Raw genomic sequence first — 21,538 nt, 5'->3', positions numbered from 1 at the left:
AATAGTACTTAAAAAACAGTTCCGTATAACCACTGAAAGTAAGTAATAATCGTTTAGAAAATAGTTTTATCTTCATTTATATAATTTTTTACATGTTACTTGAAATGCTATTTTCATTGTATTTTTTACTTATCTCTTCTCTTAATATTGGAAAAAAAGTACTTAGATGTTATACACTGTAGACATCCATTTTCCAATATTTAACTCTGTAACCACGGATAATTGCAAGGGAAATTAAAGGTTATTTACACTTTACACACGCATTTTCCGATACTTAGTTTCAAATTATAGATAATTCCAGCGAACTTGAATATTATTTTTACTTGGCACACGTATTTTCCGATACTTACTGTCTAATCACGGATAATATGAGAGAACTTGGATGTTATTTATACTTGACACATGCGTTTACGAGACTTACTATCCAACCATAGATAATAAAAAGAATCTTAGACGTTTCTTGTACTCTCTACACTCACATTATCCGGCACATACTGTTGAACCATGGCTAGTGCTACAACTCATTGCTACAGCGTGTGAGACGGATATAATTTAAAGCTACTTGTAAGATGTAAAATCATATGATTTCTTTCTTTCAGTCTCCAAGTATAATTATTTAGGTACTTTTATTTCTTCACTATAGTCAAACTCGATATTTTTAATTCTTCAGTAAGACGAAAAACTATTCCTTGAATTTTTAAAATTAAACCATTGTATTTTTCTTTAGATATATCACTATATATATGTAAGATATAACAAAATACGATAGCTACTTTAAATAAATAATTGACGACCTCAAAATTAACATTCTATATTTAGTGCTCTACCCCTAAATTCATCTGTTCTCCCAAGATCGAGATTTTTCTACGTTACGTAATGCTGCTTGAAAATGGTAACCAAAACTAATAACTAGCCAATCATTGCTTATCTCTAGAATCGCACCTACTCTGGTATATTAATCCATAGAAGTTAATTGCGTCACTACTTCTGCTAGCTCCCATCTTGTTGATATCTCCTCGCTTTGTTTCCTCGTCTAAAGTGCCTGCGTCTTAAATTTAAGAATCAATGTAAATAACAATTTAACGTATTTAATTATGATTGAATCATAGAAATGTATCGGATTTCATTATGATTGGATAAACATCTATTGAGATTATTTTATATGTGTGAAAATAAAGACTGAAAATTCTTCAAGTTCTTGTTTAGTTATCGTTATCTGTAAGCCTTCACGCTCAGCTACGACGACTGCAAGCTTATTCCATGTTCCCAGAATCATGACATATTATATATATATATTGAAATTCTTAGTATCTCTAATTTATATTTCTGTGTCGGGGTAGTTTTAAGAAATTGTCCCATTTCCGTTTAGATGTGTCAGATGGAAAAGCATTAAGTAATCATCGCTTAGGTAACAGCTTGGAGATCCATGATTTGAATCCCTGCGAGGACAAAGCTGATTTTTCACGTTTCTTACTACGAAAAAGCATAATAGCGGCTCCGATATAAAATTTGGAGAATAATAATTCATCGCCACATAGAAGTGGAGCCTAGATCATCTGCTTCGCCTCTGCTACTCTTTAATTCTGGAGAAAATAAGGATTTATTGCGTTTCCTTATGTAATTTCAAGTGCGAATTGTTGCTTGTTGCATTTTCCTGTGCGTGTTTTTTTGATGCGTGTACTTACCGTGTTCAGTTGGCAAGTGAAAGATCCGTGATTCGAAGCTTGGCTAGGGCAAATTTGATTTTTCACATTTCTTACTCTGCAAAATTAAAAGAAATAATTTTCACGTCTTATGTTGTAGTATATAACAATCGCATGGCGCACATGAAGAAAGAAAAGAGTAGCACGAGTACAGTTAAAAGCTAGACCAGCACCTCTGTAATAACACAGGTGATTGAGGTATTGTTGAATTTATCTAACTGCTAAGTTCTCGCCCCAATTTTGAAGACTGTCCGACGGTATGCCACGTCTCTTCCCTTACCATCTAACTTCGAAAGGACTTTCGGTTCTCCGGGTATTTTGAGGGCCCCCCATGGCGCTCAGAACCAAACATCTATGCCTTCTCTGGAATTCGAACCCGGGCCCATGGGTCAGGCACTCATCGTCACTAACCACAATACCGGCTAAAAAGTGGTACAAATATAAGAAGACAAATCAAAGACAACTGCTATTAAAATGACAGACGTAGACCTTTCCACCGACAATGCCGAGACGGATTGACAGGCTTTTTTTAATAAACCTTTCTTTTACATCGACGAGGTGGCTTAGAGAAGGGCAAACCCGCTCTTTAATGGGATCGGATCAGGACTGTTTGATCACTGAAATGAATCTGTTCTTTCATTAACTCACATCTCACTAACAGTAATTCTGATGAAAAACGTTGGAAATGAGGAGTAAATCAAGAACGGTTAGCGAGGATAGAGTGAAGAGTAAACAGATTATTATAAAAATTATTGAACAATACAATATTTAAAAACAATTAATTTTTTGCAATATTATTTTTAACATAATCATATAAAATTCATGCTGCAGAAAACACCGGTAGGTTGAATATATACATGTAGCAAACTCTTAATATTATTTTCATGTATTAAATGAGAAAATATTTGAGTTTAATGAGTTTTGCAAGATTTAAAAAAAATGTGATTCTAAAATGGTAAGACTTCAAGAGAAAATTAATGCAGTGTAGATCTTGCAATTTTATAAATTATTTGTATGAAAATTCTTTTTTCAAGCTAAATGTAATAAAATTGTAAGTCTTCAGTTAATCATGAAATAATATCATTGAATGGCAATTAGAGGGTGAAAATACATTTAAATTAATTTTAATTTGTTTGTTTGCATGACATATCCGTCCCTTCAATGCAGATTGAATGTATGTATATCGCATAACTCAAAAATGGTTAGCCGTATATATGGGAGTGTTATAACATCTAATTGTGCGCTTACTTTTTTTATTGCAATCGCCAGTACTTTACTTATATATCTAAGTACACGCACATATCCACCCTCTTACTCGGCTTAAAAGCTTTTACCTAGCCTTTATTTTCGCATTTGTTGGTCGTAGTCATATAGTTCCAAACACATAACTCAAGCAGCACACTTAAAATCAGTTACTTTACTTACAAAAGAAATTGTGGAATGAATTCAATGGCTTCTTTAGTATTTAACGCGTGTAAATATAATTATTATAGTTGTTAACATAATAATGAATTATTCTTCGATTATATTCAAAACATAATATTTTCAGAGATTAAATTTACCGTTTCTAACAAATACGAGCCCCCGAGCGGTAAAGGCGCTGAACACTGGTAGTTCGGTCCGAGGTTCGAATCCCGCGAACGGGCTGGCTGCATGGGCGTTTTCGTGGTTTTCCCCATGTGTAACGTGTATACGAGCCAGTTTCCCTTAAAAAGTCCTGCTTTGCCATAATTAAATACACCACACCACACCACTAACAAATACGTTTTCCGTATATTGTAGTCTTCTCTACATATAATAAAACAAAGAGTCTGTCTCTGTGATGGTGTGTGTGTGTCTGTGTGTATGTGTTTTTCGTTCGCACTGCGCGTAAGCTAATAGACCCACGGCTACGAAATTTTGTACATGTGTGCATCTAGACAAGAGCCAGTGCACCTCGAAACGAGTTTTTCGAAATTCGAATTAGAATTTTTTAAATCTTATGTTTTGTGATGAAATCGCATCATTTTGAGACATAATGGGCTATAGGAAAGCGAGATTTTACTCTACGCACTCCATTTTCACATCGTCATGAAACGTAGGCACTTAGCTATTTTACGAACTTAAAATAAATTTCGTGTTTCAATAAATCGATTAAATAAGAATTTATTTAACAAAGTGAGCTTAACACCTTTTCAGCGTGATTTTTTCTAAAAAAGTTTATGTTTAAAAATGTACAGTTTATTTTTCTTTGATTTTTGGACACGTTAAACTTTCATCCTTGCGACTACTTTTACAAAAAGAATTTTGGAAAAATGATAATATTTTGTATTTAAAAATTTTTTTAATAAAGCTTCCGAGTACACTTTTCACATCGCACATCTTTAAAAATGTGATTTTGGCAACAATTTTCCTTTCTTATTGTTGTTGATAGATTTTTGATGAAATCGCATTATTTTTAATAGTTTCATTCTTTTAGAAATATGGGTTTGGCAACAATATTTCATCGTATCTCTTATGTCACTGTTTTTAAGAGATTGGCGTATTTCATTTTATTATTATTTTTTATTGTCATTTTTTTTTTTTTTTTGGTAGACGGTTGCACGGATTTTGCCGATTTTTCGTTTGGCGAGTAATACGACTTATCGTAAACCCTTTACTGGATAAGTTACTTATGGTAACCGATACTTTGTTGTCATTTTATTTAAAGAGTAATGTGTTTTATTATGCATAAATTCAGTGTTTTAAATATTATTTATGGCTTCTAAATATAAAAAATAAATTTAATTTTGCATTTTTATTTGAAATAATTTTGCTATTTATAATATTTTATATAATTTATAATCAATGACGTCACCTTACTTAAAAAGTAATTGGTTTTATTAATATCTATAAATTTAATCTAATGTTTTAAATATTATTTATGGCTGTTAAGTATTAAAATAAAATTTAATTTTGCATTTATTTTAAAAATGATTTTATTATGAATGATTATTTAAATAATTTTAATTCTATGCGTGATGTAATCAGCTCCCTGATTGGTTACTGAATATTTGTGAATTACCGCGCCATTTTAAAATTTTATTATTCATCTCTTCGAATTCCTCAGATTTCAACTGGAATGGATATGTCCGTTTCGAAGATGAATGTTGTTATTGGTAATTATCAAGAATTAGTGGTATCGGAATAAAAAAATTGACCTTTGAGACCTTATTTTGGCCAACCTGGCTTTTCTAATCAAAGATTTGTTTATAAATTGTTAATAGCGTCAGAGGAGATTTATTTTAAATTTTTGGAGAAAACCTCGCTAATTGCTTCTTCAATGAAGTGCAAGAGATGTGGATCACTGATGAAGATCGTTAGAAGACTTTTTTTTTTGTGGTACTTATCAATATACGACAGGTAAAATACTTTAAAAAATGTAAGTACATAATTTTTTTCACTTTATAATTGTATACTTCAACTTTTAATAAAAAATTAATACAATGTTTCCAAAAATTCCTGAGATATTTATTGCCACATATGTTTTAATGTTAAACAATTAATTCCTATAAAACTTATTTTAAAGTATTTAAGTAATATTTTAACTCTTTTAAACGTTGGTATGATGTTTTTAATTTGATATTCAATTTAAGTAATATTTTAATCCAATTAAATGTTGGCGCAATGTTTTTATTCTATTATATGAAAGTAATAATTTAACCTTACTTTAGCATTTTATACTCTTAGTAAATGTATTTATTTACATTTGCCAGCCATCTTAAAAAACAACGTTTTCAACAAAAAATTAATCCATTATTTTTAACGATATTTTTTTAAAGTTTCGAATACTTTTGCTGTATGCGTAAAATACGTAAAAACAGCATTTTTCAAGATGCCTGATGACTGTAAAAACCGCGCCAACAATTGCGACTATGTAAATCGCCAAAATTCCGTGCAACCGTCTACCAAAGTAGCACCTAATTTTTTTCTCTTGAAAATATAACATAAAATATCATTAATTATACTTTGCTTTTCAGAATTTTTTGTTTTTTGTATTCTTTTATGTTATTTATTGCTCATTTCACTGTTTTTAAGATATTGAAAAGTTTTGAGTGATTTTTTTAGGAAACAAAGATCTTAACCTCCTTTATACCATTTGAGTTCTTAAGATTTTGCAAAGGGAAGTTGGTTAATTTATTTATTAGGATAATTAATATTTGTATTAAAGAATATTGCTTCTTTCATTGTAATTTTGTTATACGTAATACGAGTAACTTTTTCTTATGAAATTTTTCTGCAGAGTAAAATTCTATGCAGTTTTTAAATTTAACGTTTGGTGTTCCCTTCAGCCATTTTTCCGGTACATTTAAAAGCCAGACGAAGGCTGGCAGCGAAGCTGCTAGTTTAAGAATAAATGTTCTGCTTTCTGTAGGCTATATTAAAAGATTAGATTTTCAGTTTCCACAGATAGCATTTAAAATATTATATTTCCACTTTTCCATAGATTATATCTGAACAATTTAATTTCCTCTTTTCTGTAGATTATGTTGAAAGAGTATGTTTCGAGTTTTCTGTAGATTATGTTGAAAGAATAGCTTACTTGTCTTCGGTAATCCGTTTTCAAAGTATTGCATTTAAAGGATTAAATTTATGAGCTTTCTGTAGATTTTAATTAAAAAATTAGATTTCCAGTTTTTCATACATTATATTTGAAAGATTAGATTTTCAATTTTCGTTAGACTGTATCGAAAGGCTAGATTTCCAGTTTTCCTTATACTGAAAGATCAGTTTTGCAGTTAGCCAGTTATTGATACTCCCAATAACTGGAAATCTTCAGGATGCTGACCCAACAATTTCATGAAGTTTATAAGCTGTAAAACATAAATAATGGAATATGTGGTCACTTGTGAATTTTCACAAAATTTAAGTTGCAAAAATGTGCTTCATATATTAGAATGCCAGGCGGGGTAATCAGAGAATTCGGAAGTTTCGTGAAATCTTTGATCGTGAAAGTACATCTAATGAAATAACAGTTCACAGACTAATATCAAAATTTGAGGACCTAAGCTGAACAGCAGACATTAAATGACCACGTTCTAGATACAGCCAAACTTATAAGAACGTCGCGTTTCTACGAGACAGTGTTGTTGAGTGTCCCCAAAAACTTCGAACTTAGAATCCTAAAAAGACTATCAATGAAAGACTTAAGGAGGACATTCAGTGTGTCATTAGCCACCGGCGATAGGCAGATATGAGAAAAAGTGATTATAAATTTCATCGAAAAGTGCTGTGTGGAGAACAAGTCGTGGAGAACATTATTTTTCATTCTTAATTCGGAACCTGTTGTTACATATGCAAAAGTATTTTCCGTTTTCTAAAAATATTTTATTCGGCATCTTAAATGTTGCGCTTTTTTGGGGACATACTTCATATCACCTTATGCGTCGGATGCACCTGCAAATGCGGAAAAAGGAACAAACTTTCAGGTTAAAAACATGTACACAACTGCTGTGAGCGCGGCATCATTGTGTAGGCGTTATAAAACTTTGCAAAAATGTTCTCGCATCTGGTGCCAAGCCTAACTTTATGAACATTGACATTTTTGTAATAACAACATTTGATTTCTAGAGTTTCTGATAATTGCAGCTGGCCAACGGAAACCTTTCATCTGTCACTTTTCCTTTATGATGAGATTTCCAGGCACACCCTTATTGCTAAAATGGATGCTCTTTGAAGGTTCTTCTAGTCGAGGCGTAATATGTATGTTATCTATTATTCACTAAGCATGCGAAGCACCAGATTCGCCCTCAAATATCGGAATAAAACTGTGATGCAAACAGACTGAGAAAACCGTTTGCACCAAAAAATGTTAATTCTTCATAAATACTGAACGCTGTTAGCTTACTTTTGGACTTAGTTTCATAAATGGTAGGTAGCACGCCTTGAGTATGGCCAAATGATTTCTCGCCACTAAATTTACCATAAAAGAATTTCCTCTTCGCTTAATGGATATTCAGGAGCTTCTGAACGATTTAATTATTCTGCGAGTTCTATTTTTCACGCTTATAATTTTATCTAAATTGATGACTTGTAAATAAATTTCATCAAGCCTCTATAATGTAAAATTATTCTTCAAGAAACTATATAGCCAGATGATTAGACATAGGTAATTTTAAAATCGCGTGTATGCAAATTTTCTAAGGGTTTTAATTTTACGAAGATGTTGTAAACTGTTTTAACAACTTTTACAACATTTGATACTCCTATAACACTTCTATAATTCTTATAACACATGATATTACAGTATGTTCCAGGAAATTTATCTAGGATGTTCCAAAGTTTTCAATTTCACGCGGTCTAAAAAATTTCTTAGTTTTCAGAATATTGACATTTTTTGGGGTATATGGATTTTAATTTATGTCTAATTTGTAACTGAGCTGCTGAAGAAACTGAGTTATTTTAGAGCAATAAATGCAATAAGTTACCCTTTTATTTGAAATTGTTTAAAACTGTTTGTGGTTTGATGATGCAATAGTTATTCGGTATTTACAATACAAAGCGTTAATTCCTGACTCGTGAGATAACGCTAGAAAATCCTTCACGAAGGCATCTTTCCCTTTCGAGTACTCTTCCGTAATCAGAGTAAGTATAACCTGAAATAAAGTGTCTTCTCATGTAAATACCAGAGCAAATTTCACCTATCAGCATTCAATATACCAGACGGAAGAGACAGGATCATCGTGTCTCCGCCAAGGTGGCCAAAATTCCGATGTCCGCTGATAACATCGCGGTAAAAACATCGCAGACGAAAACGTCGCGGAGAAAACGTCGTGCTACAAAACATCGTGGGAAAAAACATTGCAAAGAAAAAAAATCTCAGTTCTAAAACATCGTGGAACAAAACATCGTCGTCGAAAATAAAGCGGATCAAAAACTTCGCAGTTTAAAAACATCATCGTTGAAAATATCGTGGTAAAAAATAAAGTATCTACAAATGATCGCATGACGATAACATCGCAGACATTTTTTTTTCAGGTTTTAATAATTGGAAATGGATATTCCCATAATGATTTGTGAGCGCAAGATGTAAAGAAAGATAATTTTTACTTTCACATTTTTTAAATAACTAATAAATTTTTGCTGAAAAAGTAAGAAGGAAACTTAAGCATAGATAATTAAATGCAATTTATAGCTTATACTTTTCATGAAAAATTACCAGTAAAAGCATTACAAAAATTATTTATTAATGGCCTTTATTAGTTAGCTATGTCGGTTTAAAATTCCATTAAGTGCTATAAGTTGCATTAATTTTCTATGCTTAAGTTTCCTTCTTATTTTCTCAGCAAAAATTTATTAGTTAATAAAAAAATATGAAAGTAAAAATTATCCTTCTTTCCATCTTGCGCTCATAAATCATTATAGGAATATCCATTTACAGTTATTAAAGAATGTCGGCGAAAAGCATGTCTGAAAAAAGCATATCTGCGATGTTATCGTCATGCGATGATTTGTAGATACTTTATTTTTTACCGCGATATTTTCGACGACGATGTTTTTAAACTGCGAAGTTTTTGAACCGCTTTATTTTCGACGACGATGTTTTGTACCACGATGTTTTAGGTCTGCGATGTTTTCTCGTTGCGATGTTTTCTCCCACGATGTTTTGTAGCACGACGTTTTCGCCTTGCGTTGTTTTCTCCTCGACGTTTTCGTCCGCGATGTTTTCGGCTGTAACCAAAATTCCTTCTCTAAATTTAAATTGTCTCTCATTATTTAAATAAATATTATATGAATTATGCAGTGAAAGTTAAATAAAAAATTTTAAAAGTATAAGTAACTTTCCAATTAAAGGAAAATTAAAGTCTGACGAAATATTTCATTAAATGATCAAAAGATATCCTTTCTGTTAATTTCCATTTATTTGACTGAATAGCTTTTTGAAACGTGAATAGCTTTTAAAGTGGTGCAAGATAATAATTATTTACTGTGAAATTACAAGGAGTGTTTGCCAAGACAAATACATGCTTTCAAAATTTCAAAGTTACCTAAAATGACATCTGTCGTATCTCCGCCTTGTTTTCAACATTTTCAGTGAACGGCATATACATAACTACCACTTACATTACAACTGGAAACCCTCCAATTAATCTAACGAATCTCAAACGTTTTAATCAACAATAGCTGACAAGTTCCACTTCAGACTGACACCAATTTCCTCACTTCGAGAAGTTACAAAACTTATCTGTCAGTTTCTCTGAGATGTCTGATCCTTTAATCCAATACAGATAGAACTCTCGGATACCCCATGGCCAAGCAACGCGCAGTCGAATCTAAACGTAATGAATAACATAGCATTACAAGGCCATTTTGAAATTATTCAGAAGATTCTAAAGCTACGAGAAACTGCTAGATATCTCCAGTTGGCAGGTCTAATTAACTACAAGAGACTTAAACGAGGGAGACAGAGAATGACACATCACGAGCGCAGGAACAAGACAGTTCAGTGATGGTCACAATGATGACGCCGCCACGAAATGACTGACTTTAGGCGTCAGATGATAAGATACTCGCCTGAAGTGGAATTCATTTATTTTTGAGTTTTATATTCGATTTAGGAATTAGTCACAAAATAGTATCAGTATAGTTAGAAACGTTAAAATAGGGGCTTTGGCAGATTTGGCATTAGGTCAGTAATTTAATCTTTATTTCATCATGCAAGTGTTCAGATGTCTTCCTATTTAAGAGCATTAAGTATATTATTTATATCGTGAAAATACATATTAAGAGAATTCAGTTATCAAAAATTATGCATCTCTTTCAGTCTTGTTATCAAAAGCTATGTTACAGTAGTTTATTTTTGTTATCGAAAGTGGTAACTTTAAATATTTTAATGTTTGTTTTAACCTTAAAGAAAAGTATTTATTTCATCTTATTCGAAAAATGCTTTGATTTTCCCTTGTTTAATTATAAGTTTATTTCAAATTTTTATGCTTTGAAAACTGCTCTTGGTTCATCGATTCTGCATTATGTTTATGTCTAAGATATTTCAAGTAGTTAAATTCCAGCTAGTTTCATGGCAATTAATTTTATCGCATTTAGGTTTTAATGTAAAATTTTGCTTTTATGCAATTCGTGACGAAACATAGCGAGAAGCAATAACGAGAAGCCTTTATGTGTGCTGCAAAAGGCTCCAAGATGATAATTTCAGAACCATCTCTTGGTGCGTTTAGTTTTGTTTTGTACGACCGTACAGCCTCTATCCTGTTACTTTTTTACTTTCCTCTATTCATTTTATTCCATCTCATTTTCCTATTCATGCAATCTCGTCTCATCTATCTTTCATTTCGTTTTATCTCAAGTGTTCACGTAAGTACTACTTTGAAAATTACGGTTTGTGTGCATGCTTATTTTATCATGTAATAAATATATCTTCATATAATCTACAGTAACGTTCCAACGGGCTGTGCTAAGGATACTGCTATAATTGCATATCAATGAAGGTATCCATTTCCCAGAAGAGATCGTTTTCAAACTTTTAATCGATACAGACGTATGGCAGTCTTTCGATATGCTTGTCTCTTTCTGTATTTATATTTTTTTAGTCTTTGTATATGTTATTTTTTATTCTTTTTGTATTATATGATATAGCTAATATTACAAGAAATGGTTCATTATTTACTGACGTGCAAAAATTAAGATACAATTAACTTTTTCCTCTATGAAGCTGGAGTAACGAGAATGCTTGAAAATCATCCTAAAACTACGTTGAAGATATCAGAATAATGAGATCAGCAATGCATTAAAAATATTAAAAAACCCTGTATTCAGATGTGGTTAAATCAAATCGTTGTTTTGACGTTGAGAAATGACTGTCAGAAATGGTATAATGAGTAACGGTGATTTCAGTAAGGAGTATGACCACTTCCCGGCCTTCTTTATATGTATTTTTCGAATGAGGGGTTTTATAATTTGTATCTAAAGCTGTGCATGACTGTTCAGCACACATCTTCCTCAGATTCACTTCGACAACCATATCGATACTTCTCCAAGGAGTTAAAAAGAATACTTTTTTAGTTGTCAGCACTCCAGATAATTCCACTGGGCCGTCTGAGATTTAGTTCGCAACGAGCTCCTGGTTGGTTTTTCATGATTAATTCTCACATGACTCTATATGCTTACACAATTTTCATGGTTCTACAGTATTTAAGAGGCAATATCGTAAACCAGTATCTTGTCAGGGTAGCTGATCTGATTCACGAAATCAACGCTGTGTCTTAATTTACTGTTTTCAACAAAAGATACCGTGTCTCATTGCGCTGCTGTTCCGTTCTGTGCTCTTAACTACTGTGAACATATGTTAAAGGGCCTGCGAGTTACCAGATTCATATTTATGAAACTGCATTGATAGTAATTTATGATATATGGTATCCAGTGTTCTTATGTACCCGGCTTCAAATAATTTCCATTTCTTTGTATCCCTCAGAACATTCGGTTCTGAAGCTCGTTGATGACAATCACGGATCCTCCAAAACGTTGTACTCATAATTTTCAGTGCCATATATGTCCTAAACGTGGTGTTAAGTATTGTAAAAAAATTTAGCCATATTTTCCACAAACTGGCTTAAACGAGAATATTTTATTTGGATTACAACAAAGTGCACTAGAGTTATGAAGTTCTGCAATTTTTTTTGTCCACGATGACTGTTTTTTAATATTGTAGATAAAAGGAGTAAAATGTAAGAAATCACATTTTTGCTTACTTTAATTAACTTGAAATTGATATTCGAATTACGAGGATTAAATTATATCTGCAAAAGAGAAAATCTAATCAAATAACTTTTCTTTCGTAATCTTTAAAAAAAATAATGGCTTTAAATGCCTGTGTTTTTTTACAAAGCTAACTTAAAGAAACCTTGTTTTTTTAAATCTTTGATCAAAAATTTTAATCAACCGTGTTATGATTTCGTCGAAAGCTTTTAGAAAAACTTAATGACTTACTTATAAGTAAGAGGTCGAAACTCAATTATAATACTTTTTTTTCAATCACATATTTTAATTCTTTGGAGATGAAAAAAGTAATTCCTTGTATATGTGCGTAATTTTTTATTATATTTGCTAAAGATGTAGTACTGAAGCTTAAAAAAGGTGAAATGGCATTTCTATAGCAGATCAAGCTCCGTTATTATTTATGTGCGTTATATTTTTTGTTTCATTTTTGCTTCTAAATTGTAGAAGAGTATTAAATGTCGTAGAGATGTATAACAATACATAAAGAAATCGAATTAATAGATTAAATGTACAGTAAACTCTCGTTAACACGAATCTCAATGGACAGAAAAATCAAGTTCGTATTGAAAATTCTCGTTAACTGGTGACTCAATTTTTTTTCCGAATATTTTTTTTACACATTAACCATTTACAGTATATAGTTACAAAGTACTATAATATATAATGTATGTCGCCACAGAAAAGACTACAGTACTACACTAACATCTGTACTGCAACTTGAAAAATGTCTCTTACGGACAATTTTGGGCGCGAAACTTCTGTATATTGCGCTGTCGCAGCCATGAACAAAACTGCCTAGTACTTTATGAGCAACTATGCCTATGGTTTCCGTAAAACTAGAGGTAAATTCGGATACTGCAGCAAAACGTTATGCAGTGTCCAAGGGGTGTAACATTTCCTGGCGGGTGGGCGGATTAATATTGTGTCCCTCACTTTTTTCTTATAACAAGTCTTAACCTCAGGCATAACTGCTTATACGACAGATTACACTGGAACACACGGTTAAATCGTCATGTGAACGAGCAAATTTCTCAAAATTAACGTCAGAGACTATCTTGCAGACTATTCCATTCGCTAGGTGAAGTGGTATCATTGTCACCATCTAACTCATAAACGGAAATAGCATCTTAATGTCTCCAGGCTCTGCTAAAACAATTCTGTATGTAATATGATGACAGGGATTCTCAGAGTGCGGCAATAGCTTTCATTGCATGAAGCGCGCTTCAGGCTGCTGTTTCCGTCTCATTCTCAGCAGTGCGAATTGCAGCTCCCATGTCACTTGTAATGAAAGCTCTTCATAACTACAGTAATGCTTTGAACGATATGTTGCATTTGGGAGGAAAAAGTGAAACGTTATATTGATTAATTTCAAAACATGTATGCTATAGGCTATGTACACTTACTATCATAAGAGGTTTTCTAACGCAGCTCTAGCATATAAGCAACAGGAAAAATGTATGAAACACTTTGAAATTTCATTTTAAATGTTTGAAAATCCTAAAAAACAGTTTGTAATTCGTGCTAACCGAAATTTGCGTTAACCAATAAAATTTAAAAACGATAAATTAAAATGTTTGCTTTAAGCGAGTTCGTGTTAATTTATTCTGGCTGTTTGCCTCATAGGCATGCTGATCTTAAGCGAAAGGTTTTCTTTAAATTGTTTGTAAAGATATAAACTTTACATCCAGTTTAAACCATGTCTGACTAAAGTTTACTGAAGAATCGCATGAGCTAATAACCAAACAAACAAATAGAATACAGTACGCAACCAGTACACTAATCATCCGGAACTAGTAATAAGTCCGAACTATTCAGGTTGCGGAAGCTTGCTAATCAGTTTGCTTCTGAAATGTTCACTTACTTTCGGTAAATGAGTTCCATGTGTAGAGTAATTACGTTTATTTTGGAACAGAAGATCATTAAACATGTGCAGTGCCCTCGCCGGTTCTCGAATGCAGGCCTTCTGATTGCTAACCGCCGAACGTGCTACCCAATTACATCATGAGAGCACGCAGTAAAGAGGAGAAAAATAGCTTACGCATTTTCATTGTCATATGATTGTAGTTTAGAGATCAGAAGCTTCAATTTTTAAAAATCTTTAAAGAATTTAACGTAATTAAAATTTTTAATTGATGTTTTCGAATCACAGCGTACCGTGAAGAGTGATGGATGCAAATTCATTCTAGCAATGAGATTGTATACGCAGTGATTTGTAATAATTTTCATAGGATACTAACGGAGTGTTGCCCGCTCATAAACTTTTATTTAGGACATAGTAAGTGACTTGTTTTCGTATTTCTGTTATCACTGATAGTTGCTATAGATACCCTTACTTTTTTACGCTTACGAAGAAAATTTATTTATAGTTTACGTGTGTAATGTTGCATCTTTAGGAAACACATATTTATCAATAATACACAGTCACTGCTTTCCTAATCTACATTTATGGATTGGCACCAATATCCGATGCAACTTATCGCTGGTCGCTATATGCACCCTCATTGTTTCGCGCTTTCATATGTTCTCACGGACTCTTCCTTCATAGAAATTGAGGTACTTTTCCGTTTTGCCGGCGCAAGTCTCGCCAAGCAGACTTTATTGGTGATACGTTACAGTATACACATAAAAAATGTTAACAAATGTTAGTTCTAAGAATTTTTATTTTGAAGGCATAACATTTTAATATCGGTTAAAATTTTATAAAGGCCAATAAAGACAATAAATTTGTAAAAATACATTAATTTAAGAATTTACAATGCTTTCATGGTTCAACATCCTGATTCGCCGGTTCATATCACGTGACCCCCAAGTGATCTCATCTCACGTAAACTACGCTACAAAAATCTAATTTTTTCTGTTGTATCTCTCAAAAGAATTCTAAAAGGTAAAAAAAAGATCTCTTACCTTTTCTTTCACCCGGGAGCCGAGCTTATCCATTCCAAATTCTTATTCGATGAAATATCTAAATAATTGCAAGCTTTTGCATAAAGACTGACACTTCTGTATAAATAAAGATATTATATTTAGATATATTTATACATTTTATATACAATTATTAGATTACATGAAATTTACGCGCTCTACTAACAGTCATTCAAGTTCGGGTTCAGAGTTCTAACTACGTTCTTACGTAGGATTATTCTCGAATTTAGATGTAATGGTGCTGATAGTGCGGAGTTTAGATGTGGTGGCGCTGATAGTCCGGAGTTTAGATGTAACATCACCTCCCACCATTGACATCCGACGATGCAGAGGAACTCAATACACACAGGTCCAGTCGATGAGGTGGCCGAAACACTCGTCCTGCTCTGGTCATCACTTGAGGACTTGAAGTAGATTCTGGAATACTAGCAGCCTGATCAGCCTGGCCAGTTGCATGGTCGTTTCTATCTCGAGGTGCTCTGTTTGGGAACGGAGGGCCCCAACGGATTCAGAAGTAGAGATCTCCAACGGGAAAAGCCGGGGCACTGGACGAAGCAGAGTTCCATTTCTTGTCTTGACCCTCGCTAGTCTAACTATTCCGTCTTTACTGGGGAAAAGCTCGACTATCTTGGCTAAAGGCCAATGTATGCGTCGTCTCTGGCTGTCTTCCAACAGAACGACAGGAATGCCAAAAAGGGATGCCAAAAATGTTTGTTGTATCTCTCAATAGAATTCTAGAAGGTAAAAAAAGATCTCTTACCTTTTCTTTCACCCGGGAGCCGAGCTTGTTCCATTCCAAATTCTTATTCGATGAAATATCTAAATAATTGCAAGCTTTTGCATAAAGACTGACACTTCTGTATAAATAAAGATATTATATTTAGATACATTTATACATTTTATATAAAATTATTAGGTTATATGAAATTTACGCGCTCTACTAACAGTCATTCAAGTTCGGGTTCAGAGTTCTAACTACGTTCTTACGTAGGATTATTCTCGAATTTAGATGTAATTGTGCTGATAATGCGGAGTTTAGATGTGGTGGCGCTGATAGTCCGGAGTTTAGATGTAACACTTTCAGTAATTATCTACATTAATTTCAAGTTAAATCTTAATTTGAATACAAGTTTAAAATGCAAGAATTATTTCAATTCGTATGATTAGCTTACTGAGAAATTAATTAAAAGCGCAGTACTTTACTTAGCTAGTGCGTTTTCATTAGAATTGATGAAGTTAACTCTTGACTTTGCTTTTTCTATATGTTGGCCTTCAAGTGAGCGGTATGATTACATCCTAATTGACTTAATTACCGCGAATGGCCTTAGGGCATAAAATTGAGCTATCTGGTAAAATTTCTATGTTATTTTATGTACATAGAACCTATTAGAAAAGTACCTATTATTCTATTTTCGTTTTTTACATACAAATTTTGTCAGAATTAAGAAATCCTTAATTTGCTTCAGATATCAGAATGATCATTTCAATGTGCACATAATTTTTACTTTTATGAATGATCTTATCAAGGAACTCATTTATTATCACAAAAAATCTAAAAATAACGCATTTAAGATATTGTTTTTATTCATGCTTCTTAGATAAAACGGTACTTTTCCCTTTTGCCGGCGCGAATGGCTTTAGGGCATAAAATTGAGCTATCCTGTAAAAATTCTATGTAATTTTATGCCAGTATTAAAAGAAACAATCAATATGATAAGAAATGGCCACGACTTCTTTTGAAAATGAGACATAAAAGGTTACCAGAGAGGTTATTCCGTTTGACATCAGTTGTACCTTTATTGGCGACTTTATCGCCTGCGCCGGCAAAACGGAAAACTACCAAAATTGATTAAAAAAAACAGCTTTGCGCGAAGTAAATGCTCTTGAGACCTAAGATTCGCGAAGTAATGACAGGCTGTGCCGTCCAAACGGGAAAGTGGTTAGTGACTTAGGCTGCTGTATCGAAGGGCCCGAATTAACATCACGGAGAAGGCATGGACGTAATTTCTCCATTCCTTCATAGAAAACAACGGTAGCCCATCATTTAGTTCCCTCCGTAATAAAGAGACCACCGCTTCCGGCCTTAGTAGTGGCCAACGCCTCTAAACGGTTAGAGCCCATCATTGGGAAAAAAATGCCAGACTGTGCAAAAGTCTTGGACTTCATCTCATTAATAAACAAAGTCAAGATACATCCCATTTCAGTGAAAGTAAAAAAGAAAAAAAATAGGAAGTTCATATTCGTTCATACCACAATCAAAGCTAAAGGATTTCCACAAAGGTTCTGAACAATTTCACCCTAATATTGTGGTCACTCTATAAGAGGTAGTTCGGTAGGTACGTTTTCGTGTTATTACACGTATATCAAAGTGTTTTCGTAAGAGTTTGTATTGGTTTTATATACACATATCGTAAGGTTTTGGGCATCCGAAAATCCTCATGCTACAAAGAACGTGAAGAGTGACAACCCCAAAATTGACTGCTTGTCGTGCAATGCTGCATGACAAGACTTTAAGACCATTTTTCTTTCCATGAACAAACAATAGCAGGCGGAGTTTACTTCAATATATTGATTAATTACAATTGCCCATCCGTCAATCGGAAGTCATTTTCCAGTAGGATTGCGTGCCACGTGTCGCTGTCAGAGTTCTCGAAGAATCTCGTCTCTGTCTTATCAAAACATAATTTTGAGGACCTCACTACTAGTTTTGGGAATGTAACGGCAGCAACTAATTCGTGGCCAAGGATATCTTCGGCCTTGTCGAAGTTAAAATCTGAAAACAAAACTCATCCAAAAAAACACTATGACTGTATGTATATAGTAATGTATGTGTATGAATGTATGTATGTAGTAATGAATATGCATGAATGTATGTATGTAGTAATGTATGAGTATGAATGTATGTAGTAATGTATGAGTATGAGTGTATGTACTAATGCCTATGCAGTGTTATCCTACTGTTTCCATTTTTTAACGAAACGCATTTAATTTCTCAAAAAGTATTGCTTTCTGTCTGTGTTGCGATACTCTAAGAAACACTTTTCTCTTGTAGGATGAAGGAGCAAAAGACTGCTACGAGGCCAGGCTGATAGTAAGGGGTGTGGACGGAACTGATTCCCGGAAGTATACACTAAATGTGGAAAATGAAAGAGGAAGTGAAGCTTTCGCAGTGACTTTAGAAGTTAGAGGTAAGAGGAAGATATTTACATATATTTGGAAATTTATTTATTTTTTGTTTTGTATATTATAAGTGCTACTTTTCTCATTACATTGCTTTAAATCTTTATATCGCATTTATAGGCTTTTATTCTGGACTATGAAAACATTTTTGTTTCGAAAATATTGGTTAACAGATTATTCAGCAAAAACAAGCTTAGACCAGTGGTCTCAAACTCGCGGCCCCCGATACAATTTAATGCGCCTCGCGATTAGGTTTTAATTATGTATTTGTTACTAATATGGTGCTTTAAATTTCAGACATAAAAAGATGGCTTGTTGAAAAAAAAAGTAGAATAAAAAAGATAGAATGATGAATTTAAAAAAAAGGAATAGAAAGATACCATGAATTGTCCCTGTATACTTACAACAGGCCAGGCCACGTGATTAGGATAAGCTTTAAGAAGTTCCCTTGTTGGTACAATCAGTAAATTTAGTTTGCCAGCCGATAGCTAGTGCCGTTTAAATATTCTGACGTTTCTGGTTTAGGTTAAAAGTAAGTTATTAGGTGGTTCATTAACGTTTTAAAATTAATTGAAATAAATGTCAATTTAAAAGTAATGTTTTGTTGTCAGTACAAGATGGGACAGTGGTTAGCGACGCTGACTGCTGTACCAAAGGGTACCCGCCTTCTATGAGTCTAATTCCCGGAGAAGGCGGGGATATTTGTAAGTGTAACTTATCTGTTCGGCAAACGGGCATTGAGGAGGGTAAATAATCCTTTTAAGAGGTGAGTGACAGGAGAAAAGGGTGCGAGACATTCGGACCTCAGCAACGGGTGTTCTCCCTCAGAATTCCATCCGAGGTAAGCTTAGCAGTTAGCAAGGCTAACGATACCTAATATGCCTATTTGGATGCAAAGGCGGCTTCCTTGCTTTAACGTGTATCCAGAGATCCGTGGTTTGATTCCCGCGAAAGCGGTCGCTAATTTTTCATCACTCTTGCTCCCGCCCCCCAAAAAATCCTAATTTCTCTACATGTTTTGAAAATATTTAGTAAATGACAATTTAAAATGTGATTTTTCTTTCTAAGAAAGTTTTAAATTTTATTAAAAAAGTATTCGACCCGTCAGCTACTTTCAGATTGTGCATGCACTTTGAAGTTGATTTTATGCTACTAGCGTCAAATCTTCACGCTAGTAGCATAAAATCAATATTATGTTACTAGCTTCAAAATCATAAAAGTTTTTCAAAACCCAGTGACAGATTTTCTATTTAGAAAATGTTAACTGCCTTTATTCACATAAACAAAATGACCATATTTTCGCAGTAAAAATATTTTGCTACAGCATTAACATTCGATCTTCAACTTTATCAAAAATTAATAATGATATATTGCAACTAAGCTTACAATTAATTATTAGTATGAGAACAGTTCGTATTCTTCTAAATGATCGTAGTGTCATACTGCGCTCTATGTTATTTTACCACCAAAAAAAAAAAAAAAAAAAAAAAAAAGTCTACCATAGCGTAAGGCATCGGATTTCACGCAAACTGTGTTTGCCTTCTCGACATAGTACAGTGCAGCATTGCAGCATTTGTGTGTTGCATAATAAGTTTTGGAACTGGTGTAGAAATGGAATATATGTATATATCATATTCGAATGCTGTAAATGATAATATTTGTTTCTATGCTATGACAATAACGATCTTAACTTCATAGTTGTGGAAAAAAAATCAAGACATTTATAGAATTACATTCTAGTTATTAAAATTATTATTCTCGTGACTGCAGTTATCGACATAAATTTTGAGCTGTGTTGATTCGTAAAATTCGAGTTGTATCGATTTGATGCAATCTCTGATTTCATTGATGCAGTGATAAAGGAAAGGAAAAACCCACACTCTTGTTTAGTAGAATTGGCAGACGGGAGCATTAAGCATGTACATCAAAATAAAATAAGGAAATTCATTGTGCGGTCAAATGCAATCAATGTAATGTTTGACGGGGAAGAGTTCGGGGAGGTAGACAATATTCCCTCTACTTTAGACCAGGATAGTAGTTTTGAAAGCAGGTTAAATAATCTAAGTACCGCTAATCTTAACAACAAGCAGATTAATGATCTAAAACTACTGTTGGGAAGGTACAAGAACTTATTTTTGAGACATGTTCAACCTGCTAGAGTAGGACAGCATAAGATTGATCTTATGCCTGGAGCAGACAGGAAAAAACCTCACTGTTATGACATTCCGATGGCATATCGCAAGGAGGTGGACAAACAAGTCAAGGAACTTCTAGAGCTGGGTCTCATTGAACCGTCGGAAGCGGACATAGCCCATCCGGTTGTGTGTGTGGTCAAGAAAGACGCGACAATCAGGATGTGCGTTGATTTCAGGGCATTGAATTCGATCACTAAAGTGCCGGCATTTCCTATGAAGGATATGCATGAATTAATATATGTGGCTGGGCATTCAAAATGGCTATCAAGTTTAGATATGCGCAGAGGATACTGGCAAATCGGAATGGAGGAATCAAGTAAATCACTGACAGCGTTTTCAACGCACAACGGGACGTTTCAGTGGAACGTCATGCCGTTTGATTTGGCAGGAGCGTCAGGTACCTTTCAAAGAGAAATGAATAAGGTTCTTTTCCGGTACAGCGATTTCGCCCAAGCATATATAGACGATATTATAATTTTTTCAAACACGTTTGAAGAACACCTGAAGCATCTAGAAACGATCCTTAAGATACTGGAACAGTTAAAATTTTCTGTCAGGCTCAGTAAGTGTGATTTTGCAGCTAAGGAAATAGATTACCTAGAACATAAGATAGGAAACGGCAAACACGGCCCAGATCCTAGTAAGATTGCAGCAATTAAAGTGCTAGAAAGGCCCACGAATAAAAAGGGAGTCCGTTCGGTATTGGGTCTCATGGGATTTTATCGCACATATATCCCGAACTATGCCAAGATAGCTGGATCTTTGACGGATTTGACGAAAAAGAATGCG

At 33.6% G+C, this 21,538-nt stretch overlaps 1 protein-coding gene across 2 annotated transcripts in view; it reads left to right on the top strand.

Annotated features, from left to right (window-relative positions):
* LOC118183052 (kin of IRRE-like protein 1) overlaps positions 1-21,538 on the top strand; it is a 795,633-nt gene that overhangs the window by 576,368 nt on the left and 197,727 nt on the right. For both annotated transcript variants that reach the window (XM_085820807.1, XM_085820808.1), the window contains exon 8: positions 18,427-18,562. In XM_085820807.1, coding sequence (XP_085676933.1) covers positions 18,427-18,562 — 136 coding nt within the window. The remainder of the gene's footprint in view (positions 1-18,426; positions 18,563-21,538) is intronic.

The sequence above is a fragment of the Stegodyphus dumicola genome, chromosome 7, assembly GCF_044657685.1.
Source record: "Stegodyphus dumicola isolate Sdum_Otavi_A_Nest chromosome 7, ASM4465768v1".
In the NCBI taxonomy this organism is placed as follows: Eukaryota; Metazoa; Arthropoda; class Arachnida; order Araneae; family Eresidae; genus Stegodyphus; species Stegodyphus dumicola.
The sequence above is the reverse complement of the archived record's forward strand: the minus strand, read 5'-3'. Positions and strand labels throughout refer to the sequence as shown.